This window comes from Lates calcarifer, linkage group LG4, assembly GCF_001640805.2.
Source record: "Lates calcarifer isolate ASB-BC8 linkage group LG4, TLL_Latcal_v3, whole genome shotgun sequence".
In the NCBI taxonomy this organism is placed as follows: domain Eukaryota; kingdom Metazoa; phylum Chordata; class Actinopteri; family Centropomidae; genus Lates; species Lates calcarifer.
In genome coordinates, this window is record NC_066836.1 from 14,999,399 (window position 1) to 15,026,502 (window position 27,104).

Sequence of the window (27,104 nt, forward strand, 5' to 3'; positions counted from 1 at the left end):
AACACAGTTTTACGCAGGATATTTCACAGCTCGAACTGATCCTGTATTTAGTTTAGTTTTGAGAAGAAGCCAACTCTGTAAGTCCACACTGTATCCGAGCGGGTGCGCGCGTGTGTCTCGCGCGTACCTGTGCACGTGTGACAAAAACAGACAGGTGACGGCCTGATGTGGATTTTGCGTAAAATACAGCCGCTATCAGTTTCCGGACACATGAGTTCCTTACAGATAAACTTTGTTTTCCCACGGACTGTATGGTTTTGCATTTATGCGCTTAGTGATAAACCTGATCGAAGTATTGATTGACAGAGATTAATGACGTGGCGCAGGCCGGTTGGGGGGGGGGGGGGTTTGTTAGGGTGGTGGGGGTGAAGGAGGTCACAAAGTAAGTTAGGATCCCAGTGATAGAGACCAATGACAGAACAGCACTGACAAAGTTCACCAAGACCAGAGATGAACTTCAGTTTGTTTTTATCTCCAGAGCCACGAGCCTTTTATACTGTGCTACAAAATAATATTCTGTTAATTCTATTATTATATTTCCACGAGACACGATTTTAAAAATCATAAGGAAAGTAAAAAGCTGCCTTAACAGAACAAGAGAAGGTCAGTTTGTTATTATACAGAATTCATAACACTCTTCTATTTCAGCTAATAGATTAAAAATGAACAAATAAACAACTAAAGAAAAATGACACATATGTTTTGAGGCAGTTTGATCATTTGTGATTGTAGCCTGTATGTTATATCAATAATTTGGATGACTGAAAATGTAGTGTGATGACACTTTAACAATGCTATTTGGCCCTAATAATAATAATAATAATAATAATAATGTACTTTTTTATTGAATTGTGTGTTGTATATTAAACGACATTAGTTGTTATTTATTTCGCAGACAGTCAGATACTCGGTGTGTTCGCTGTCTAATCAGTCTGTTCACTAACTAACAGAAACAAATGGACGCTCGGACAGAGCTCGAGGAGCAGATCGGCACCGGGCTCGGTGCCGGTGATTGATGCGTGTACCATCCGCTTCTTCAACCACGGCCGATATGCAGATGCTGCTCGTTTTATCTGACTGTCCGCGCGCGCGTGTGTGTCTGCATTGGTGTGTGTTTGAGAGAGAGTGCGTGTGTGTGTGTGTAACTAAACCGTGGAGTAAGGAAATCTGAGAAGCTTTAAAACAGTTAAGTGTCAATTAGCTGTGTCAATGGTCTGTTTGCCTTTTTAATTTTAATGGATTTTTATAGGGTTCTTAGTGATTTAGTTTGCTGCATGGGACAAATTAAGAAATGATCAATCGAAAAGACAGAAACGTTCAATTCTTTCCATCCGTATAAACATTAACAAAATATTATCCACTCAGAGAGAATGGCAAATCTGCCTTAAATTCAATGTATCAAATGAAACTAAATAGAGCTTTTAAAAGATGTTTTATAACTTCTAGTCAATACGTTTAATTCATTTATAGTGCGAGGACATATAATGTTATAAATATAATCTTTACCACTGGAAGTTTAACTGTGCTGCATAAGAGTTGATTTTATTTTATCTTATAATTTAACCCCTAAATAAAACCATGAATAGAAAATATATATTTCAAGTATACGTTATATTTAAAAAAAAAAAAAAAAAAAAAAAAAAAAAATCAAATTTTAAAGAAACACACACACACACACACACACACTTTTTGAGCACATATATTTTTTGCTCTATGTAGCTACAGGCCTCTTGTCCTCGAACATAAAATAGCCCCCTAAAATAAAAACAGAGCCGAGGCTTTTTACCGCAGCTTTTCTAATTTTATTCGCCGGACTTTAATCACAAATATATATTTTTTAAGAGTCCCGTGGGCCGAACATAATTTTAGTGAAGTACAGCCCGTAAATTAAAGGGGGGGGGGGGGGGGGGGTCCATAGCAAGTGTTATTTCTGGATATCATAAAGCTCCGTGGTTAAGCTGTTTCCGCTAAAGTTCAGAAATTGATCCCCCGCGTTCGATATATTGATCATCGATCACTTCATTCTCACTCGGCGCTGTTTCCTAAACACAGAGGCATTTGTGTGAGATCGTTTCAGTGGTTGGGCTTTGACCTGTGGCACATGAATGACTGACACCAGAAATATGTTGGAAAAATAAATGTCAGCTGTTGTTTTATTATCTATTGAGTAAAAGGCCATTTAAAACTTAGGTTTTCTCCTTTCAGTAAGGTTAAGAGTGATATCCATATTGGCCTGTAATTTAGCTTCTTACATTGATAAGGTTCAAAAGCAAGAGGTTATTTCGATTATAATAAAGAAAACAAAACACTCTGCTCATTTAACTAATCGAAAAAAAGATCATATTGCTTTGTAGCCTATTGTTTTAGTTCGGGTAAAAATCGTGCTGGGGTTATTTTAGTCTCAAACATAGACTTAATATTAATGGTATTTCATTGTACTTATAATAAACAGTATCATTGTTTTCTCACCATGGTTTGACTGTGAGATCAGCCTCAGTGTTTCTGACAAAGGCCAACATCAGGTTTTAAACACCGCATTCAACTGGTTTATAGCACTGATGTCAGTGTGTGGATTTATTGAAAACAATACGGTGTGTGTGTGTGTGTGTGTGTGTGTGTGTGTGTGTGTGTGTGTGTGTGTGTGTGTGTGTGTGTGTCCTGGGACAAACCGTTTAATTGTCTATTTAGACAATCTTTAGGAGACAGGGTTTGGATACAGTGCACTGTTTTTCCTAATATTGTTTCTTTGAGCTGATGCAGAAACTGAAAATCTGGATGTACTGTAGATTTGACCTGGAATGAGCTTCACATATAACAATTAAATTATACATTAAATTCTCTCATATAGATTGAAAAATTAATTTTATGTAGAACTTCCATCATTACAGAAATGTTTCTGATTTCTTTATATGTTCCACAATTCACAGTCAACCTGTGAGATAAATTCAAATGTTCATCATAAAGGCCTGTCACAGAGAAAGAAAAAAATAGAGGAGCGTTTCAACTCCAAAAACAACTGCAGAAACAAGTAAAAGACCAAGAAGAAGAGAGCAAAGAAAATCTCATTCCACAGCAAAAGCATCCAGGATGTTTCCAGGATGTGTTGAGGTACATGGCTGGCATCAGTGCAGCTTACTTAGTGTGTGCAACCACAGGAAAATAAGTGGTTAACCCACCAAAAGTCAACATATCTGCCGTCTAGCTAATGTAATAACATATTAACTGATTGCATCATATTTTACTGTTTTACAAGAAGAAAAAATATATTGATCATGTTTTTGTTGTTGTTTTTCTCTTGTGAAGACCAAGCCACAGCTAAAAAGATCCTGAAATGCAAAACAACAAAATTTGTAAGTCTGTATGTTGGCTAGAAAATAGAAGCTGACATGTTCTGGCAGACACATTAACTAAGTACGAACAAAGTAATTTCCTTGTACACTGACTGAAATCACAAGTTTGTGTAAAAGTGTGTAGTAAATCAGTAACAGAATTTGTTAAAGAAATATAGTTTTTTTTTCACACCATCTCTCACTATGATCATGTTTACCAGGTCTTTTCCTCTCAACAGTCTCCCACCTGCAGTGGTAAACAACAGAGTAATGTCATATATATTTTTGTCATATATTTTATTATATTAAAACACGATCTGACTATTGGATACACCGTCAGTCGATGTTAGAGTATTTATTTATGTATATAAGAAATAAATAGTTTAGCTGTATCCTGATTTGAAGCCTCTCACAGAGGTTGTCAATCACAAGACAGTTTGTTTTAATAGAGATAATTCAATCTACTTAAAGTCTTTCACTGCAAGAAGCACATAATCACAAAAGCAATTTTATCTCAAGTGTTTTTTAAGACATAATACAATATATAAAATGAGTTTATTAAGCAGCATCTAAGGTTTGTATTGAACATTTACTTTGCAGCAGTGGATATATTGTCTCCACCCTGTTTATATTGCAGGAGTCGTTAACTGGTTTAGTTCATGTTTGGGTGCAGACCTAAAAAGTTCAAAAATTCTCTGAAAATACAGTCAGTCTATTATCAGCCTTTTCAAAATAAAAGAAATCAGGCCAGCCATATTAGAGTGAAATGTGATTAGTCACAGTAAAGTAAATTCAGCTGTGTCATATGACACTGTAAAAGTGGCAAATATAAATACGATATCCTGACTTCTCAACAGCTTCTGTGATTATGAAAGGATAGAAGAAAATATTTAGAAAAATAAATCTAGTCATACTAAAGATTATCTTACCAAAATAAAAGCAGAATTATTTATTTATTTTTATTATATTTTATGAAAAAGAAAATCACATTGATTCAAACAGCTCAACAACTTGATGTGCTCGCTCAATCGGTTCAACACTGAAAAACCAAACTGTGATATTCTTGTCATTGATTCTAACCCTCCTGCAGCTGTGGAGTATTTTAAGTCAAGAATTGAGGCATTAGAGTTTAAATTAACAACAGGATCGTGAAGAGACCATGTTTCCTTTTGTGTTTGTGAGTCATCTTTTTCACCATTTCACACACATACAGTGATGGTGACATTTTCGTTAATCATATCTCTTTATCAACTGAAAATGCACAGTAGTACAACTTCTCCAGCATCCATATCCTCTCAGGCACTGGTTGCTAAGTAACAGAAGGAGAGATGTATTGAGACAGAATAGTCAATCAATTCTCCTGTGAGGTGTGTGTGTGTGTGTGTGTGTGTGTGTGTCGGTTTGTGTTTGTGTGTGTGTGCTTGGTGTTTCACACAGCCATATTGTTTCTGCAGCTGAATATACTGTGTGTGCTTGAGAATGTGTTTGTTTTCAAAGCTATGAAGGGATTTAAAGAACATATGACATATCCCTTTATTTCCAGGAGTGAAATTTTCATGTGAAGTAGATTACGATATAAATGGATCACAAATTCCAGGATAGTTTCCCACACTGGTCACTTCAAACACTTCATACTGAGAACAACATCATCTTCAACCATTTTATATCCAAAGGTCATAGGTCATCTCGCTTCTCCTCCAGGGATTATCTGCTTTTCGTCACATCACTTCAGTGCAGTTAGAGGCTTATAAAGGAGGGAAACTCTTATCTTCACCATACAGAGGCAAAGCAACAGATTATTAGTCAACTGGGCCACTAGAAAACCTCATGCAGCCTGTACCCAAAAGGGATGCATTGGACTTCACTCGCTTGGCCTCTGGATCGAAAAAAAAGGAAGAAAAAAAACAGTCCTGACCTCTGTGGACTTTGTTGTTCCTGAACAGAAAGGGACAGAACAGTTTCCTCCTCTTTGTATAAATGTGTTGCTGAACTGTTGAATTATTCGTCTGCACAATTTAAAATGAGATTCTGAAAACAACTGTTTCTTCAAATCTGTTTCTGATGATTAATTCAATAGAAAAAAAGGGTTATGTATGTGAGTGCGTGTGTGTTGAGCTTCTCCCATCTGATACAAATTTGGATTATGTGTATGTTGATCGTGAAGTGGACATCGCAAATACAAACAGACAAATCACTCCATGTGAAAACACTCTTCGCTCAGCTTATCTTCTCTAAGTGCACATGAGATTTTTGTACTGAAGGCTTCAGCAGCGTTTACCGAGCAGCTTCCTGTGCTTAAAAAATTGACTATAACCTAAAGAAGGCGTTCAAAAAGACAAAACAGAAACGTACAGATTTACTGTAAACCACCTTCTCCGTGTTTGCTTCTCTCAGGTCTCCTCCAGCAGGAGGCAGAGAAATATGCTGGTTTCATACACTCCATCGATTTTACCCCTGAACAAAGACAGACAGAGAGAGATGGAGGCAGGGGAGCAGGAGCAGAGAAGGAGTGAGAGAAATGAGAGATAGATGAAGAGCACTTGCCACAATGGTAAATTTTCTTGTTTTATCTAAGGCACAGCTACATAGATTCAGTTTGGCAATTATTGGCAACTGGAAAAGGAGACGCAAGGATGTGGATTTAATATTGGGGATAATTTAAAGGTTCTGTGTGTGTTTACTTCTGAGGTTGAGGAGGGGAAAACACTCATCGAGCCGGCTTTGAGCTCCAAATGCAGGAAAAAAGCTGCGTTTACCCTGACAATGAGTGTGAGACAGAGCAACAGAGCGAGAGACGGAAAGGGAGAGCAACAGGGAAGAAGAAGAGGAAGAGAGAGAATGAGAAGGAGAGAGAGAGAGAGAGAGAGAGTTGGGCTGGTGTTAAGGTGATTAGTCTGGTGGGTTGGCGATAGAGAGAGTTGATCAATAACCTATCGATCTCCCATTGCGAGTGTCAGGGGGGTAGTGGGAAAGAGAGGGAGGGCGAGAGAAAGGATAGGGAGGGAGTCGGTCCTGGCTTGACTTTTAAAAATCCTTTACTCTGCAGATGACAAATAACCCATTAGATTGCAGGAGAGCTGGAAAATCTGGAAATCCTTTTCCTGCTGCACACACACACACACACACACACACACACACACATACACCTGCATTTACTGAATGTTGCAAATATCTCTCAATTTCAAAACAAGTGTAGCACAGGCGATTTTTCAGCCACAACTCCATGCAAAAGAAAAATCATTTCTGTAAGTAGTGTGGAGGAACTATCGAGCTCAATGCAGTGAAGTTACTTAGCAGACCATTACTTCAAAGAATTCCTCTAGGCTGAAATATTCACTGAAGCAAGCCACACTCGATACTCACCCTGAAGCCTTTTAAAATGTTCTGCAATAAGTCTATTAGAAATAGGTGACAAATTTGAAGACAAACAAAAGCAGAAAAAGAAAGAAAGCCAGAATTTTTGTGTGAATTTTGGGCTGCAAAAAGACAAATGTGCTGCATCTCTGTTTGGAGCAAAACGATGTAAGACATAGTGAAAATAATGAGATGATGACAAACAGTCCCTCAGGCCTCCTCACAGCCGAGAACAGCTGTAATTAGAGTCTGAAAAATGAATACAGAGGGGAAATGATTTAAAGAGCGACTATCAGGACTGAGCTAATGAAATCTGTTGACACAGAGAGATGACACTGTGTGTGTATATGTTTCTGTGTCACCAGAAAAGAGGTCATGATGTTACAAGGTTTGTCGCTCCCCAGTGTAATCTGGACCATGCAGGAAGGGGTCAAAGTTGAGGATGGGGGGGTCACTTGGTCCTTGAAAATACCACAGAGCCCAAAGGACAAATGTCAAAAGAAGATGGTTATTGAACAAGCCATCATTTTTATTGTCAGCTGCCATATCACAGAAGTCATTTACTACGTACAGCAGGTGGGTTTAAAGCGTCCCCAAGGTGTGGTCAGGATTCTGTGCAGGTGTGTGATATTGTCTGCACCAAAATAATAGATAAAAAATAATTTAAAAAAACACACAGCTCTTTTCCCATCATGAATCACAGTTGTGTTCCACTCTCTCTTTGCAGAGGTTTGGAGGTTTGATGGCAGGGAGTGATGGATTCTCCTCGCATTGGGGCTCAGCTCTCAAACAGCCATTATCATTACAGATTCCTGCTGACTTCAGGACTCATTTGGACAAATGGAGAGGGCTTTTGATATTTGAGAGAAGTCATGTATAAGAATGGTTAATGGGCAAAACACAGCCTCTTTGTGCAGTCCTCTCTTTCTCACCCGCGCTCGGCTCTCCCATCTTTCATCCCGCTCCCCATTTCCTCATTTTCCTCTCGTTTCTCCTCCTCCACCTGCTTCTCTCCTTCTCATGTCCTTGTCTCCTATGTGCCACTGCGCCCCCCCCCACCCCCCCCCCACCCCCCACCCCCTCCACACCTTCTCAGAGAGCCCTGCCCCCCACACAAGCATATCCACTTCCATGCAGTCTCTCAAATTAATGTGGGGATATTGACAAGTGATGGGCCCGGGAGGCATGGATCATCAGGAGGTAGAGGAGTACAGGGCTGGGATGAGGCCAGGCCGAACTGCTCCTCATGGACGGAGGGGTTTCCCCATCATTACCCAGCAGCTTACTTGGCCATCTAAGTGCCATAGTTATGGACATAATCTCAAAAGTCCCTTATTGGTCGATTTGCCTCCAAGAGATGGAGAAAATGTGTGAGGTGTTCAGGTTTGCAAGCACAAACCCACATTTAAAACAATTACCAGGCACTTAAATATCGTAGACAGCAGCCTCCTCACTACACTTTATCCTACGTAAACTGGATGAGGTGCTGCTAACAATGTGCAAAGGGGCCAGTTGGTCAATATGCCAATTACGCAGATGAGGGTATGGAAAGGGCAAATGATAGCCAATCAGTGAAGTGCTTTTACTGTCTTCTAGCAAGAGCTGACCCCCTGACCCCACTTGATGACCATCGAGCCAAAGGTCACCTCTCCGGGGGGGTCAGAGGGCATTGCCATGCACTGGCCGGAGAGGTGTTGCTATGGTTACGGCACTTACTGAAGAATGGCTAGGTGTGGTGTTCAGGAGACGAGGGGGTCACCGCAGGTGTAGGAAGCCGTGATGTGACAGTGCTCGACTTGCATTGTTTTGTTTTAACTGATGTGTAAATGAAATACACTTTTATCTACTGGTTGAATGTAGCAACTTTAAACGTACCTAAGAACAGTTTTAGGTACTTGTTCTGAAGTTGAGTTTTTACATTTTTATATTTTTTGACACTTTGACAGTTTTATATAAATAACGGTTTGAGACTGAAAAAGGTAAAATTATCCCTAATCTCAGACAAAAAAGGAAAGATCAGAGAAATGTCCCCAAAAGAAATTAACATATCTGTGTGGCAGAACTTTGTTTTTTATTCTTTCCTCTCCAATTAACCATCACACATCGTCCTAAATTGGGAACAAATAAACTGCACCTAGCTGTAAAACAATAATGTACTGCTTACATATTGTTGAATCTTTAGTAACTATCTAATAATGTAATAATATACTACTCACTGGGCCCATTTCTCTGCAGGAGGAGTACTGTTACAGTTACTAATTTATACATTTTGCACTTCTATATAAGTGGTATTGTGAGCGCAGGACTTGAAACCTTTAGTTAAGCCAAGTTTTGAAATACTTATATCACCGCTGCTTTTATCGCAACATTTATATTTAAGACACACCTGACCTACTTCCTGTGAAAAGGAATATCTGGGCAGTGGCATCGCCTGTTTTCCCAGCACATCACATCTCAGGCTATTTCGTGCTATGTTGCACCATCTTGTGGTGGATGTACACACAGCTACTGTTAGAGATTCCTCATGGCTGTTTCTGCATACTGTCAATAAAAGTGTATTTCTTAATTTCCTCTCTGTTCTGTTTCCGTATTGTTGTTACAGCCATGTCTTGCGCCTGTTTTACCTTGCAAACAACCTGCTTATCCAGGTGGCAACATCGACAGTGACGAGTACTGGAGTTCTACCCACTGGCTTTTCCCAACTTCATCTCACACTGTTTCTAAACAAGTTGCCCACCCACATACACACTATGCTGACTCACATTCACTGTATCTTTATCCATAATCACTGTACCTAATAACCTTAACCTTAGACCAAGTCTTAGGCCTAAAAATGAATCATTTATGTAGTGGGGGCCTGCACTTTCCAGATTGTGCACCTGCACATGCACATCGCCATAATGTACATTTCCACATACTGAAGACTCTGCATACCACGGACACACCTTTGTCAGACAGTTTATTGTCATCGCCTTGTGACTGGTGCCCTGGCTCATAGGGCATTTCATTGCATACAATATAACATACATTATAGCCCACAATTTAAAAAACACCCAGTGGCCTTTACAGCAATGACTCAGCAGTCATTTACATCTAGGAAACCAATGGATTCATGCATTCATATCCCATAATGCACCCTGCAGGTGGTGAACCATTTAATACCTGTCACCATCCAAACGATGTGCAGGTTATTTTTATTCCAAATAAGGAGTCACATACTGCACATGAAAGACAACACTGAAAACACAACCGGCCACTTCGCCCCAGCTGAAATCATTGTACTTTATTGAGTCCTAAGTCCCAACGCTTATCTGTGAAACTTTCCCTGGACAACCTACTGACATAATGCTTTTAAACAGAGCTTGTGATCTGATGCCCTTAGTGTTGCAGCAGAGGAATTCCTCACGACTGATCATCCCTGTCAGATAGAACAATAATTACATGTTCAGTGTGGGATAGGTGTAAGTATTGCTGCAGGAAAAATCTTCAGGGCAAATTCTCAAACCAGTTTGGTGAGTTTTGTTATTCGTGTTGTTCTTTCGTGCTGGCGCTTTAATCACACAAATCTAACTTCCAGGACATTCACATCTTCCTTGTGTGGATTATCTGTGCACCGCCTTATTCTTCAGTCAATCATGTTGCAGGGGAAAATGAAAGACTTCGATGAAATTACGTCGTTTCTGGGCAACTACGGCCCTTTTCAGATTCTAATAATTGTTCTGCTCAGTTTGAGTGCAGTTCCCTGCGGGTACATGGGAGTGATCGTGGTTTTTGTTTCGGATACACCCGAGCACCACTGCAAAATACCTTTCAACTCCACGCGCAACGGCACAGATGTGGAGCTTCCCTTCCACGAGCAGGGCAGCAGCAGCAGCAGCTGGATCGCACCTGACAGCTGTTCACGATACAAACGGGGCGGAAACTGGACGGAGACTGTGGGACTCGGCAATGACACAGAGCAGTGCCTGGATGGATGGGTCTACAGCACTGAGAGATACACAGCGACCATTGTGTCTGAGGTATCTACACATTTGCAGAAGGATAATTATGAATCATAAAAGAATTGCATACTTGTAGCCTTTGTTTATAAAATGATTTCTGTCCTGTATGTCATCTGCTCTGATCAGTTGAGAAGCATGCTTTCTGACAGCCCAGGGTCATGGCTGAAACTCTCTCTCTCTCTCTCTCTCTCTCTCTCTCTCTCTCCCTCTCTCTCTCTCTTTTTTTTTTTTTTTTTTTTTTTTTTTTTTTTTTTTTTAGATTAGATTAGTTTGGATTAGATTAGATTAGATTTGTTTGGATTGTCAGATTTCTTTTAAATTTGCCTTACTCAAACCTGAATATTTATTACTTTTGTCCTGATAATTGCAGTGGGATCTGGTGTGTGACAATGCATGGAAGGTACCTTTCTCCACCTCCTCATTCTTTCTAGGTGTCCTGATAGGATCCTTTGTTAGTGGTCACCTCTCAGACCAGTAAGTCCTGTTGTGTGGTATTAATATTATTATTATTAGTGGTAGTAGTAGTAGAAGTAGTGATACATATGATAAATCCATGATATAAGCATAAAGACAAAAATAGTTTTAACAAATGGGATAAGAAGAGGCATGGGGGGTACAAGGAAAATAATAAGACATGCAAAACCATTTTTTTTATAAAAGAAAAGTAAAAATATATTCTAAAATAAATATAGAACAATACATAGGTACAATAAAGCTTCAAAGTGAGCTCATCCATCAGTTCCTCTACAGACAATAAGGAATTGATGCTCATGTCCAAAGAGCACTTTGCCATACAATATGAGTTTCAGGAAGCGGGTGTGAAAAAAATGTTTCAGCTAAAACCATGACTGTAATATTGAATACATTCAATCCATAATTAAAGCAACACACATACTAATTTAAATGCATTTTTCTATGTATTTTTAAGACTCCTGACTTCAATTAAATTGTTTTAAATTGTTCCATACAAGTTGGATTATCAAATATTAGTTAGCTAAAGAACGGTTTCTTATTTTTATAGGAGTGAAAATAATCAACACATTTCAGCAGAGGGCCTTCATTTATTATTTGAACACAAGGCCAGAAAAGTAAGGTTACACCCAGAGTAAATAGTTAGCATATTTAAAAACAATGAATAGTCTGATGGCGTGTCATCATGTTATTTTCATGTTTTTGTGCATTGTCCTACAGGTTTGGGAGAAAGCCGGTATTTTATTTCACCATGGTCCTACAAACAGTCACTGCCTTGATCCAGGCCACCTCCGTCAGTTGGGTCATGTTCTGCATCCTCAACTGTCTGAGAGGACTTGGCCAGATATCCAATTACATCGCATCACTCGTACTGGGTGAGACAGAGCTTGCACTTCTACAGGTCTCAAAAGAGTCCCTGTCTCTGTCTCCTCTCCAATATCTTCCTGTGACAATAGTGTAGCTTTCTTTTAGCAGCATGCCAGTGGCATGTTATTTTCCCTTATACAAAATCATTGCACTGTGCTGATAATGTCCACTGTATGGCTTCACTCACAAACCCAGGTGTACTCTGTTCAAACCGCTGAAGGAAGCAACAAGGTCAATATGGCTACAGAGAGTTTTCACTATGTTCAGTCAAAAACACTAGTGGGATTAAGTGATTCTGTGTGACTTGACCCTCCTGTTTTCTCTCATTAATGCCATGTTGTTGATCCTCCTCTTGGTCAGGGTCTGAGATACTGAGCCAGTCTGCCAGGGTGAGCTTCACTCTTCTGTGCCACAGTCTCGGTTTTGGCTTTGGTTATGCCCTGTTGCCGCTCTTTGCCTACTTCATACGAGGCTGGAGGATGCTACTGGTTGCTACTGCCATCCCTGGATTCCTATTTATTCCAACATGGTGGTAAGTCTGATTAATGTGGGAAGATGAATGTTATTGATAGACACAAAATGACCACAAACAGACTCAAAGGATGACACAGCTACAAAGAGATACAAAATGAGTACAAAGAGATGTTAGATAACCACAGAGACACAAATGACTACAAATAGATACCAAAAAAATAAAACCACAAAAAGATGCAAAATGACTTGTTGTCTCATAATCTGTCCATGTATGCCCTATGTAATGTTAGTGTGTTTTTATCCACGTACCCTCTACTGAAATTCACATTTTACTGGCTTAGTTGTGCTGTGTATTGTAATGTATGACTGATGCCAAGGATTGTATCTTTTTTGTATTTTTTTATATTATTATTATTATGATAAGAAGTTGTGTATTAATCTGAATCAGTTCTGTCAGTGTGATTTGATTTTGCACAGTACGCACTTGTCCAAACACGCACAATGCCGGTTAAAACCAAAACATATATACTTCAACCCATGGGACAGGGACCTTCAGAACGAAGAATTCCTCAAAATAATGGTCCACCACCACTTTTCACAAATACACGAAACTTGCTCATGAAAACCAAAGTTCAGTCGAAATCAATTCAAAAGAGATAAGACTGCAGTCAAAAAAATTCTGCACAGGCCTGTATTTGTGTGCAACCTGTGCTAGATAACCTGTGTGTTCACTGTCAGCTCACTGCAAAACAACACTGTTTGACTGTGTTTGCTAATGAGCCATAGCAAGTGCCCTTGTGCCTTTGCTAGATCGGCCCGGCCTGTACCAGTTCTCAAAGCTGATAATTGTCTGTCTTTATGCAATCACATGCTGTTTTAAAAGTAAAGCTGTCTCTCTCCTCCCATTCCTGCATCTCTGTCTTGAGATTTATGGCTCAGCTCCAAACCACATACTGATCTCAGTCATTAACACTGTGCACATACTATACTTTCGGGTGAATGAACTGCAAATCCATGCACTATTAAATGCAAACACGTCCTCTTGAAGCTTCTAATTTTCTAATGTTCAATGAAACTCTGTCTCTCTGTTCAGGCTGATTCCAGAGTCTCCACGTTGGCTTTTGCAGAAAGGTCGAGTGGAGGAGGCTGAGCTTGTCATACGCAATGCTGCAAAAATGAACAGAGTCCCTGTTCCTGAGGTCATATTTGAGGCTGGAGAGTGCTTGGAGCTAATGGTACTTATTCAGTTTTGACTCGTCATGTTGAAGCCATTGTACTCCAAAATGAAGTTTGGCCCAACAAGACATCACACTTGCTCTACGCAACATGACTGCTCTATTTCTTTTCATGTATGTCTGATTCAGCAAAATAAATGTGAAGAACCACAGACATACACTTACATGGACCTGATCCGCACCCGAAACATGAGGAACATAACAGTTCTAAGTGTTTTCATATGGTAATGTGGACTCTACTTTACTATAAGTTCTTAACTGTACTAAATATGGTTTCATGTACAGTTTACAAGAATTCCCTTTAGTTGATTTGAGAACACACTACACTTAATTTGAAAAAGATTTTAAGAATATAGGGAGACTTTTAAGATATATTGTGAACATGGCAGATCAGAGCAAGTGCAGTTAGGACAAGAAAGTGTGTTAATCCTGCTAACAATGTTTGCAGTGATTACTAACATAAGGCACAGTCCCGATAATGTGAGACCATTTTGATCTGAGATCATTTTTGTTTGTTTGTTTGTTTGTCAAGTAATCACATTTAAAACATTGGCTTGTTTTACTGCAACTAACTACTACTATTACCAATCATATTTATAATGTAGCTTCTTCAGAATAAATGGCATCAGTATGAGAAAACTGGATTAGGGCTGGGGCACAATATAACCCCTTCAAAGTAAAAAGTACAGTTGAGATCAATGTGTTATTTAAAAACTGCCCTCCTTCTTTTTTCAGTCTTGATTTTGTTTTTCTGCAGGATGTCTACTGCCATAGTCTTTTATGGTCTCTCTCTAAATACCAGTAACCTGAATGGAAACGTCTACCTCAACTGCTTTATTTCTGGGGCCTTTGACATTGTGTCGTATGTAGCCTCTTGGCTGCTGATTAACCGGGCGCCAAGACCCACTCTCCTTTTCTCCACACTGATGTTCTGTGGCATCATGCTTCTAATCATCAAGCTGGTTCCTGAGGGTCTGTATTATATACACTAAGCACAATGTTGATTGAATCATTGATCACAGACAGGACGAGAAGACACTATGCACTTGTAAAATTGTATATGCCTTGTCTATTCTTCATATTTGTTTTGGGTTTTTTTTCTTTTTTTTTTTCTCAGACATGCATCTCATGTTCCAGGTGTTAGCCTTGCTGGGAAAGATGGGTGTGTCTGGTGCTTATTGCTTCACCTACGTGTTTTTCACTGAGCTAATCCCCACTGTGGTCAGGAACATGGGTTTAGGGATCGGCTCCACAGCTGCACGGATAGGCACCATCATTTGTCCCTACGTGATTTACATGGGCAAGTGTTTCTTTTGGTTCCCCCTTTGGTTTTTGCATTTGCATTTGTGTGTAGTGTTTAATCCAAAATACTTTGAGAGAGTGGAGTGGCATCAAAACTATAGAAATACACTTGAGTGAACATATTTAACTTTAAACAAATTCTCCAGCTGTTAAGTGTTGCACCTTTAATGGAGGTTCCCCTTAAATTGTAAATGCCAAAAAAATACAAAAAGAAGAGTAGAGTAATAGCAACCACAACTTAACTTTCTCTTAAAATGTTCTTCTTGCCAAATCAGAAACTTTATAAATTACATTACATTGCATTTTTATATGATCATAAGAAACACTATGATATTGGACTCCTCCTTGCCCCTGTTGACTGTAAGTGTTTGTTTACCACATTTAAAGACAGAGTTATGAGACACTGTCAGGCAGGGCAGAGGGGTCTCTTTTCTGTCAAGGCCTGATAGGCTGAAAAACTACTAGCTCTACTACTACTACTCTTAAGCTCTCACCATATAGAGAAAAGCAAGAAATAGGTTTCTGGCCTGGCAAATGTACTTTATTAGTATTTATTTTATTAGCAGCAGGTGTTTTTGTGTCTTTACATGTCATTTTGCTTTCTGAATCGAACTTGCTAAGCAGAATTTGAATCGCATCATTAGCAGCAAAGTGCTCTCTTTTCTGCATCATTCCTAAAAGAATCAGATCCACACACTTCTCTCTTGGCTCGCAGATATTTTTGACCTGTCACAGCAGGTAAAAGCCCTGATGGAGCTAATGACATCAATAATGGCTCTGTCCCAATGCAGCAATTAATAATGTTATTCATTACACCTGTTTGACAAGTCAAAAGGTCAGCTGTGAAAGAGGCCCATGTTGCAACCCATGGAAATTAACAGATCAGTGTCAAGTACCTTTTGTTCTGTTTTCAGGTGTTTACAGCAAGATCCTACCATACATTATTTTTGGCACAATCAGCATCATGGCTGCTGCTGTTGGCTTGTTTCTGCCAGACACCAGAAACTGCAAACTCCCCAACCTCATCAGCCAAGCCAAACCCATCAGAGGGTATGTCATTGTATTTCTGGATATGTGAGTCGTGATTAACAGAAAAAAAATCATTGCTACTCTTCTGAATATTAGGTAGTAATTATATGAAAGTGATGTTTTGCATCAAGAGCAGTCCTCCAGCTTCATTTTTAGTGCAAAAGGAGAAAAATGTTTTAGAGCAAACTGAATGACAGCTTTGTGACACTGTGCACTTTAACACTTCTTCTCTCTGTTTCTTCAGCCTCTGTTTCTCTTGCAATCTTAAAAGCTGCAACAGCTGTCCAAAGGAAACAGTTACAGCCCAGGCAGGTATAACTGAGGAGTTCAAAGAAATGAGCAAGAGCGCCCCCTGCTGAAAGAAAATCGCACAGCAAGAGTTAAGTGATCGCAGACTAAAGCCGTTAAAACAAATACACACTGTTTCTGTGTTTTTTCATGTGTTTATAAGACTTTATTGTTGTTTATGAAAGATGGCCATAGAGATTCTCTAAGCCTCTCATACACAGAACAGAACAAGCTTATGGCTATCATTTAGATTTATGTTGTCTCGAAAAGACTTGTAACAGTGCTAAATGCATAAAGAAGTAGCTGGGTTACATTTTCTCTAAACACTGAAGTCTGTTGATGAAAAGTCAGACTTACTGTTGTATTGTACATCTGGTCCTGTTCATTTCTTCTTTATTTGTTGGATATTCTGGGGGGAAAAAAGCCTTTCTGGTGGAAATTTAGGACACGGGCCATGGAAATTTTGTTTGTTTTTTGTTTTAATGTTTTTTCATGCCCTGCTGCACTTACTTGAATGAAAAGAAAATGCCACATGTCAGAAGTGTCGGACAAGGACAGTTTAACATTTCTGCTCAGTATATAAACATGTGTGTCAAAATGTAGTTGTAACACTTTCATTATCTTAGTTATGACTGTGCTCATATGGTGCGTATTCTTTTTTTTTTTTTAAGTGTTGTTTAATATAATTACCACAAACTAATGGACACATAAAAAACATGGAGACAGCTATTATGCCAGTTCAGCAGTATTAGTGGACCTGTGAGTCTTTAGGCATGGATATATCATGAACAGTGTGCTATGTGCACTGTACCTGATGAGAACCTAACTGATTAATCCAGCCATGTGTAGGTCTGTGAACATGAATACACAGATGGCAGTTTATTAAGTACACCTTGCCAAAACTAATGCAGTCTATTGCAAGTCCTGTAATAAACCCCAGCTTCATGAAAGTTTACTTTTCAGAGAGGCCATTTTAGCTGCAGTTTGTATTGATGTTACATTGTTGTGTTTCTTTGTCCACTCCATTTATATCAGGCTAAATCACAGAGACACCTCTTAAATGTAATGCAGAAAATAACGTTGGATCGACACCTCTCTAAAACCGTTTCAGAAAAACACTGAACATTATAAGAATTTCATGCAGGTAGGATTTAGGTAGGTAGACAACTGAGTGTATAACATTAATTTATGTTTCTTCTATCAGCAAAATGATTCATAATTGTAAAAATAAATCCTTAGAAGCCAAACATAAACCCTGTCGTTATTATTAACCCATATGTGAGAACAGTGTGGTTGGTAATAATATGATTACACAATTACATAATCCCGTTTTAGAATGTTGTTACTACTGCCCAGCTGACTGTCAACATGTTGAAATATCGCGAGATTGTGTCCACCGTTACACCGGGCAGTATGTGCGGTGCTACCGGGCCCCAGTAATGATTGCACCGCACCCCCATCGCTACTGCTGCTGAGCCTGGGACCCGGTGTGTGTCTGCAGACACCACACACACACACCCACACCCACACCCACACACACACACACCTGCTAGCTGAAAGAAGGGGCAAGGATAAACTGACCGAGACTACAGCCCCTATTAGCGGGTATTTTCTAACTTTAACAGCGGGGTGGGGAAACGGCGCTGGAAGTACAAGTAAAACAGTCGCTTGCTATCGGCTCCGATTTAAATGTGGTGCTGTCACGCAACAGCTAGCAGATGAAGTTAGCTAGCTGCTAGTGATGGCTCTGGTCCTGAAAATATTCTGTTTGCCGTTACGTTGTAGCTAGTTTGGTGTAGATTAATTTAAAATTCACATATTTAAGGTTAGGGCAGTGAACATAATGCTAGTTATCGTGCTTACGATACGACATCATTTAACGGAAAACAACTAACCTAGCTAACGTTAACATATCGTTAGCCAACTAGCTAACGATAGCATTATAGTGCCACATTCGTTTTTCAAAGAACTTGCAGCTTTGTTCATTTTGTTGTGAATCAGAAAGGGGTCAGTTAAGCAGAGTCTGAGGCCAGGCCCTTGTTAAGTGTTGAGCCCTATACTCGGGTTTGGTCGTATTTACCTAGGTAGATAACACCTTTTTGTTATTTAGCCTCTAAGCACAGCGCCTATGAAAGAAATCTTCATGCTGATCACAGATAATATTACTTTACCTTCAGTCAGAAACCTCTACGAGGGGAGAGGGTAGACCTAGTGAATCATTATCTATAGCCCAGGAGAGAAGTTTCTTGAGCCTCGGCCCATAGTTTATCCACATATAAGCATGGCTCCTAAAAAGAAACCAGTTCCCTTAAACATTGCTCCTACTGGCGATGGATTATCCTCCTTCACCAAAACAGACGTTGCATCTGAGTAAGTTATCCTACAGACCAAATTGTTATCATCTTATCCTGTGTACGTTGTAAATGTGTTAGTCATTTGTGCAACCTAAAAGATGGTTTATTCCTATCCTGAACTGATTTTCCCAGGGCTAATTTAGAGGCACTTAAGAAAATACTGGAAGAGTTGGACCTGGATGAACAGCAGAAGAAGAGATTAGAAGCTTTCCTTACCCAGAAGGCCAAGGTAGGCGAGTTGAAAGATGATGATTTCCATCGTATCTGTGAGCTGGGTGCAGGCAATGGGGGTGTCGTCAACAAGGAGTGCCACAAACCATCAGGAATCATCATGGCCAGAAAGGTGAGCTACAGATAGATGAGATTATTAATATTGATTTTAATCAAACTGTTGTGTGGGAAAGTAACTGAATACATTTTCCATCTCGATTCTCTTTTCTGTTCAGCTCATTCATCTAGAAATTAAACCTGCTATCAGAAACCAGATCATCCGAGAGCTTCAGGTGTTGCATGAGTGTAACTCTCCCTACATTGTGGGCTTCTACGGAGCCTTTTACAGCGACGGCGAGATCAGTATCTGTATGGAACACATGGTGAGAGAACTGAAGAGGATTAACAGTGTGTGTGGGTAGATATTAACGGTAATGTATTGTATTTATTGTTCATTCCTACAGTAAAATTATCTTATTTTGCACTTACGTTCTTGTATTTTTATAAACTGACAAGCCAAAACATTATGACCACTCACAGATTAAATGAGTAATGTTGATTATCTCATAACAACAGAACATATCCTGGTCTGGGATATATAAAGACAGTAAGTCAAAATTATTATGGCCAATAATATTGTGGCACAAGTCGCAGAAAATGTGTATGATTGTTATGGGTGAAATGCATCGCAGCATATAGTGCATCACACCTTGCTGTGTATGGAGATGCATGGCTGCAGACTGTAGTGCCCATGCTGGTCACAGTGTTTTGGCTCAGCAGTGTACACCCACACTGATGATCAGGTACAGAAAATGTCTAACTGGACTTGGAGACACTTTTGACACTGACTGGGGGCATTGATCCTCCATGGTCTTGCTGTAGTTATGTGTCAGTATCATGTTTAATTTAGTTTTCAAACGGATTCAAGGTTTTTGTTAAACAACAGTGTTGTGACTGAATACTGTGTAAATGTGTTGTGGCAGCCATGACATGAAGTTAAAAACTACTTTAGAATAATTGTTCTAAGAAACATATGTGTGGACATTCCACAGCCCGAGTACCACTGTACCTTTTCACAATATAAGGACATATCACAGTAATGAGAAAGATGTTGGCCTCTGAAACCATGTTTTCAACAGTTTGTTTTATGACTCATTGTTGTCTTTGTTGCCTCTTTTTTTGTTCAGGATGGTGGATCTCTGGACCAGGTGCTGAAAGAAGCAAGAAGGATCCCTGAAGAGATTCTGGGCAAAGTCAGCATAGCTGTAAGTATACTGTCATATTATATTATATTACAGTATTGACATTGTGAAACAGTGGTTAGCCTAATTTGTCCTATTTAGATTAAGCAGTTTCATAAAGACTTACAAAAATCAAGATCTTTCTGTTGTCATATCAGTCTTTCAGTTTACTGGACTAAGCTCAAAATAAATCATGGACTTATTATGCAGACACACATCATGGGCCTGGATTGGTTTCATGCTTGTCTCTGACTGTTGTTTTCACATTAAGGTTGGTTACAGTTATTGACTTTAATCATTTCTCCTCTTTTTAAAACAGGTTTTGAGAGGCCTTGCCTACCTAAGAGAAAAACACCAAATCATGCATAGAGGTAGGTAATTATTGATTATTAAATAATGATTTAATATAGATTTATTTATTGGTTTTCTGTAACATACAATAGCAAGATGCTTTAATTTAAAGCATTTGTATTAGCCTGTTAATACTTGCTTTCACATGCCAAAGATAAATTCAGTCTAAATAATAAATTTACCTTTATGTTAATAATTGTTATATGTGGTTACATATTGTTATAAATGTCCAGTCAGGAGAGGTTTTCATAACCTATCCCTTTTTCTAACAGATGTGAAGCCTTCAAACATACTGGTGAATTCACGCGGTGAGATCAAGTTGTGTGACTTTGGTGTGAGCGGGCAGCTCATAGACTCTATGGCCAATTCCTTTGTTGGAACGAGATCCTACATGTCGGTAGGTTGGTCTCTGAATTATGCTATGAAAAAATGAACTCTGTTTTTTTTACTGTTTTTCAAGGAATTTTTTAATGTTCAACTGTAACACCAGAACAACATCTCATCTATTTTATATCTGACATTTAATACTTGAACAGTTCCTTGTATTTGTTGATATGATTTTAATCTCTGACTTTGTTGTTTATTGCTCATGTTTGCTGTTTAGCCTGAGAGACTGCAGGGAACCCACTATTCAGTGCAGTCAGATGTGTGGAGTATGGGCTTGTCCCTTGTGGAGCTGTCGATTGGACGCTACCCCATCCCTCCTCCAGACGCGAAAGAACTGGAGGCCATATTTGGAAGACCCATCTTGGATGGTAGTGAGGGAGAGACACACAGCACTTCACCTAGACCCAGACCACCGGGTAGACCTGTCAGCGGTGAGGATAAAATCTGTGCGTACCTAACAGTCTTGTTAGAAATGATGAATATAAAACTCAGTTAACCTCTGCTTCTTTTCCAGGTCATGGTGCTGTAATGGCCATCTTTGAACTCCTAGACTACATAGTAAATGAGGTAAGAATCTAAAAACAGCTAAAAACTGCCCCCTGATACAGTATTGACTGTCATCCTTGCTAAATCAGGAAGCTACCGCACACTGCTGTTGGTTGGTGATAGGACCAGATGTTCATTCAACTTTCATCTGTATTTCAGCCCCCTCCCAAACTACCACATGGTGTATTCACCTCTGATTTCCAGGACTTTGTGACAAAGTGGTGAGACAACATTGCTCAGCTGTGTTTTGTTACTTACACCTAACACACAACACATCCTCTAATGTTAGCTATCAGAAGTAATCATAAACATGTGATCCAATATTTCGAGAGTAACTTGATGTATGAAGAGCTTTCATTCCTCTCTCCTTTGTTATTTTCAGTCTCATAAAAAATCCAGCTGACAGGGCAGACTTGAAAATGTTGACGGTAAGTGTCCTCAGGCAGACTACAAATTTGTTTTGGCCTGTTTGCACTGGGAACATGTTCAATATTTGACAAGTCAAATAGAAGGTAGAAACACTTTAGCTGAACCAAAGTGTAACTGGAATTGAAGGAAAATGTTATATTCATATCAATTGTACAGCCATAGTCAGCAGCACAATCACTAAGTTTTTAATGTCCAGTATCTTATGTCTATGTGATTGTGTTTTGTTGCAGAACCATATGTTCATCAAGCGATCTGAAGCGGAGGAGGTAGATTTTGCCGGCTGGCTTTGTAAAACCATGGGGCTGAACCAACCAAGTACTCCCACGCGCACTGCAGACTGAACACGCAATCTACTCACACTCTCGCGCACAGTATGTAAAAACATGGAGAAGCTGCTGCCTCAAACCATACACCCACACATATAAACAGCTTGTTTGCCACATCCCCCCTCTGGTGAACCCCTAAAGGCTCCAGCTATCAGATCAACTCTGCTTACATCTAAGCCAGTCAGTCACATGCTGGCAAAGATACTCTATCTACAATTTATATCCTTTGTGGAGTCAGTCCACTGAGATTCTGTTATCCATGAAATTTTCCTCTGAAATCAATTACAGTATAATTCTTCTGAATGTTCGTTGGCAACGTGGAAAACATCAGTCATTACTAATTTGTGTTAAGTTCAGTTCAGGATTTTGGAGACTAACACACCATTAGGTTTTTGTTCATCTTCGCCTCAATACCCTGCAGTCACACAGACTGTACATACTGTATCTAAACTGAAAGATTTATCTCTTTAAGGAATATGAAAACAAATACAATAGCTGTGCTTAATTTTCTAACATGTCTCTTTTTCAGTTCAGCTATTTGGTTTTCTTTTCTGAATTTCTCCAGAGTGTTCTGAGGCTTAACAGCACGAGTTTGTCAGTCTCAGTTATTACAATCATAGTTAAGCATCTGTACATGTGTACAGACAGAGACATATATGGATTTGTTTTTATATATAATATGCAAACACATTGAGAAATGTAAGAATCAGATTATTTTAGAGGTTATGTGTGTGTCTGTGTTAGCAAGAGGTGACTGAGTGTAGGAATTAGTTGGTTTTTTTTGCATTTGTTGATGTGATTGATTTCTACAAACTTTGAGATGTCTTGAGGTGAAGCACAGTGTTTAAAATATTTTAGCATGACACTCATGTCAAAGCCAAAAATAAAAAAGTTACAACTTTAAATGCACTCTCTGCTCTCTCTGTATCTTGGGGTTGTTTCTTAAATGGTGTCCTCAGTTTGCTTTGGTATTATTAGCCTCATATTAGCTGTGATGGAGCAGTGGCTGCCTTTAGGGAAAAAAAAAAAAAACCTACAGATTCAGCCCTGGACACTCACTGTTTCTATGTCCTAAGCAACCTTCTCATGACTCACTAAGTAGTCTCAGCTGAAACTAATTATTATAGAATTATTATAAGTTAATAATTATAAATATTACAATATTATTATAAGTTAATAATTATAGGTTATAGAAGTTATTTCTTCCTATAGGGTATGATGTAGGACATGGATTCGCCATTGAAGTGCATCCTGTTTTGCAGCAGAGTTGGAGCATTTCACTCCTTTGTTTTGTTCTTTTTTGCGTACGTCATCCTTTCAGTAACATCTGTGATGTTTTTATGGTAAAATCATCAAAGGCTTTATCTTTATAAAGTCATGATTGTCAATAAATGTATGTATTGTAATATTTATTTGCAAACATGATGTCTTCATTTGCTGGAATATTACTTCTTAGTCTTACTCTAGTTTCACCAGATGGGGGCAGCGTATTAACTCCATAGCAGTGAGTACTTCTGGTACAATTGCTCACTAAAGTATGCTTCCAAACTAAGATATCAAAATACACCCTAGGGTGAGGGGTGTATTGTCTATACATTGCTGCAACCAAGTGACCTAATACATAACACTGAAAGAAGGCAAGGGAAGTGAACTAAAGCCCTGGTGAAATACATTCATCCTGTTTGAATTACAAGCACAGTGATTCATCTGTTTGGCTTATGTCTGGAGCGATTATAAAACGTCCCCCCTTGACGTCTCTGTCAACTTCAATCTGAAAGTGTGAGGCCTTGAAGCACTGAGAAAGACATAGTGTTGCAGTATGTGGGGTGGCTAAGTCTGAGCAGTGTTGATGGGAGGCAGGAGGGGAGTGTGGGTGTGGGGGGACTACTGCAGCAGAAAAACAGCAAAGTCTGCAGTCATTAATATGCAAATATGCAAATGTGAGGGTAATTAAGATTGGGCGTTTGTCAGTGGCTCTTTGATTGCTAATGAATTCCAATCTGCAAGAAAGGGGGAGGGGATGATGAGCTAAAAATGAGGAAAAAGAACAGTATGTCATTCTGCTTTTTCTCTTGCAAAAAAAACAAAACAAGGAAAAAAGTGAGTGAAGGCTCTATAGAATGTAAACGCCTGATTAAAAGAAAGAAATGATTCTTTGATTTGTAGAAAAATACTGAACATTGCTGCTTTTTGAGACATCGTGTATAAACAGGATGATGACCTCCATCCCAAACTGATATAAAACAAATGTTGTAAAAGTCTTTTTCAGTAGCAACAAAAGCTCGAACATGAAAGATGGGGTGGGTGAGTGTGGGGGTGGGCTATGAGTTTGTGCCAAGACAATTAATGCACGCCGTCACTCAGCGTGGCAGACTAGAGCCACCACAGGAAGGTAGAAAGATTTCTGCTCATTAAGGGTGATGTGGCTGACCCCTGTTGAGAGAGATGCTCAGGTATCTTGGCGCCTGGGGGAGGGTGCAGCGGCAGCATGTTGTGTGTCACAAACAGCAAACAGTCTTATTTTCATATTTTTGGCAAGTGGGGGTTGGCAGGGGAGCAGTTCACACACGAGCACACACCACCGTTATTGGTGTTTCAGTGGTCCCTTGACACTTGTACATCTTCCTCTCCAGCATGTGAAATGAGAATATGTATACATGAAATAAAAAACAAATTAAATGTTGTGAAGAATAGGGGAAACAGCTGCTCATGTCACCTTATAACATGGTGACTTCCTCACAATGCTGCAGCTTTGTATGTTTCTCAATGCTGATGGCTGACCACTAGAATATCACAGTGTGTGATACCCATTCACTAAGATACTGGATTAAGCCCTCCTGGGATAATAACATGGGCAAACATACCACTGTATCAATTATTGAATCTAATAGGCACTATGATATTATCTTCAGTTCTTTCCTAAATACTTGAGCCAGGATTGCAAGTACAAACTAATATATTTGGAATGACTGATCCCAGCCCTGCTCTGTTTGGTGCGTGATGAGTGGTTGAGAACATCAGTGTGTTTGTGTGTGTGTGTGAGTGTGTGTGAAAGAGAGAGGGGGCTGTATTTTTCACAGGAAACAGGAAACCAGAAGTCATAACAGGATGCCCCAGGTTTTTATACTGTACCTGATGCGTGGGCGGCTGCATGGGGGTAACCCATTTTCAAAGCTATGGTGCTCATCTATAAGAAGAAGAAGAGAGCCCAGGAAAGAGTGGGTGGTGAGGAGGGTACACACTTTGGGGTTAGAAAATGGAGTTCCACTCTAAATATAGCCTTGTTTTTTTTTTTATATATGTATTGTGCCTTACCGTTCAACCTTGATCTTGTTTTGCCTCCATGCTGCTTGTCCTACTTTTTAAAGGCAACAAACCAAACATTGTTTGATGCTTGGTATAGAGCTGCGATATGATCACTTCCATGGCAAATATATGCGCCTTTCCCCAGGTGTACTGTAGGAGCTTCACAAGTGAATCTGTGACATGAAACCAGTTGTGTCATAATGAGGTTGATGCGTTCACACTGACTGAAATATGTCAAAAATATGTCAAGCTAGGTTGTAACTCTTCTAACAGTGCAGTCTAAAGCATGCATTGTCTGTCTCTGTAGCTAAAAATTATGTGGTGCTTTTTAAAAACATTTATTCAGTTCTAAAAGGATAACATGTTAGTGCCACTGTTAATGGCATACAGGTGTGAGTTGCATGTGTGCAATGCATGCTGAGCATGTGTTGTGAACCACAAAGTGGATGGTTGAGTTTTCTCGTAAAGGCCGGCACAGATGTTATTTAGGTTGTTTCCCCTCAAAACCAGTTGAGGTTTTCTCTAGAAAGTCTCAAAACAAACACTGACATTAACTGCAGACCTGTTTACATAACCACCAATGTACAACTCATGTGAAAAACTGCAGCCAGGCCATTTTGTGTGAGTTAGGTGCTGGGTCATGTTGTAAAGTCAGGCTTTTGATTCCAGTTTGAGAGAAGGAAATGGCTGTAGCTTTGCTTTTTTTTTCCCCTGCTACCCTTGCACTCAACATGTCAGAGACTTTTCTAACTACAGATGTTTGGGGTTTTTTTTTCCTTTCCCAAACACTACACTAAAACTAGTGTGAATACATACTGATATATAGCAAGACTTTAAATATTACCATACCTACATGTGCTGTGGTGATATGGCCATAACTATTTTTTTCAGGGCTGTACTCATAACATTTTGTAACTCCCCCCCCCTCTCTCCTCAAACACTGGGCCAAACTAAAACTCGTGGACTAAACATTATTATACATATAGGACACTGTAATTATTTCTCTGTTATGTTTTCATAGCATTTTAAAACTATAAATGTGTTATCTCCCTTAACATTGGATTAAACTAAAACCACTGGACAAAACGGTGGCATTGTTTCTATTATATTGAATATTGCAGGATAGCACATAGTGTCATATATAGGCCGCTGTGATAAGTGTTTTTATTTTCACAGTAATATTTTTTAATTTGTTCATAACAAGGTCACCCTGTAATGAGATGTCATTGGCCATGAATTTAAACATTATAGCCAATTGTAACCCACTCAAATTTTCTTACAATCTTATTATTTTGCATAAGGACGTACGGTGAACTCCCATCTCTCTTTGACACAGACATGTACAAGCCTTTTTTTTTTTTTTTTGCAGCTCAGACACTGTGTGAGAACAAAATTAAAACGCAAGCAACCCGCAGGCAAATTGAGACTGCCCTCGAGGCTGATGTTGAAACATATTTGGGCGACTCACGTGCCAATCAAATGTTCGTCGACCAATTGGTCCTCCCTCTGATATTATCATTCCATCTTATACTGGTCTGCTCTGTTGGGCTTTCCGCTGTCCTCATCCGCCGCTCGACATAGATCCCCGCGAATTGGCACTCCGA

General features: G+C 39.3%; 1 protein-coding gene and 1 long non-coding RNA gene across 4 annotated transcripts; one reads left to right on the forward strand and one right to left on the reverse strand.

The window, feature by feature from the left end:
- Positions 1-9,900: 9,900 nt before the first annotated feature.
- On the forward strand, positions 9,901-23,099 carry map2k2b (mitogen-activated protein kinase kinase 2b). 3 transcript variants are annotated; one of them, XR_007813041.1, is made up of 11 exons: positions 9,901-10,702; positions 11,055-11,158; positions 11,876-12,030; positions 12,383-12,554; positions 13,590-13,731; positions 13,861-13,955; positions 14,489-14,703; positions 14,849-15,031; positions 15,948-16,083; positions 16,307-17,837; positions 18,837-18,976. XR_007813041.1 is itself a non-coding variant. In XM_018676934.2 (11 exons), exons 2-11 carry the CDS (start codon positions 10,436-10,438, stop codon positions 16,419-16,421), a joined length of 1,584 nt encoding a protein of 527 aa, XP_018532450.1. In that variant the 5' UTR covers positions 9,903-10,195; positions 10,411-10,435; the 3' UTR covers positions 16,422-18,634. The 3 variants fall into 3 exon arrangements, 2 of the variants coding, with proteins under 2 accessions (XP_018532450.1, XP_018532452.1); XM_018676934.2 differs by lacking the exon at positions 18,837-18,976 and having other exon boundaries at positions 9,903-10,195; positions 10,411-10,702; positions 16,307-18,634; XM_018676936.2 differs by lacking the exons at positions 9,901-10,702; positions 11,055-11,158; positions 11,876-12,030; ... (4 more) ...; positions 14,849-15,031; positions 15,948-16,083 and adding exons at positions 19,151-19,297; positions 20,102-20,179; positions 20,475-20,526; ... (4 more) ...; positions 21,822-21,867; positions 22,099-23,099 and having other exon boundaries at positions 16,424-18,720; positions 18,837-19,047.
- LOC127142372 (uncharacterized) lies at positions 18,920-27,094 on the reverse strand. The gene is made up of 4 exons (XR_007813042.1): positions 26,969-27,094; positions 25,510-25,673; positions 25,327-25,381; positions 18,920-19,052 (listed from the first exon to the last, which is right to left on the reverse strand). It is a non-coding gene; the product is annotated as an uncharacterized LOC127142372 (long non-coding RNA).
- Positions 27,095-27,104: the final 10 nt, after the last annotated feature.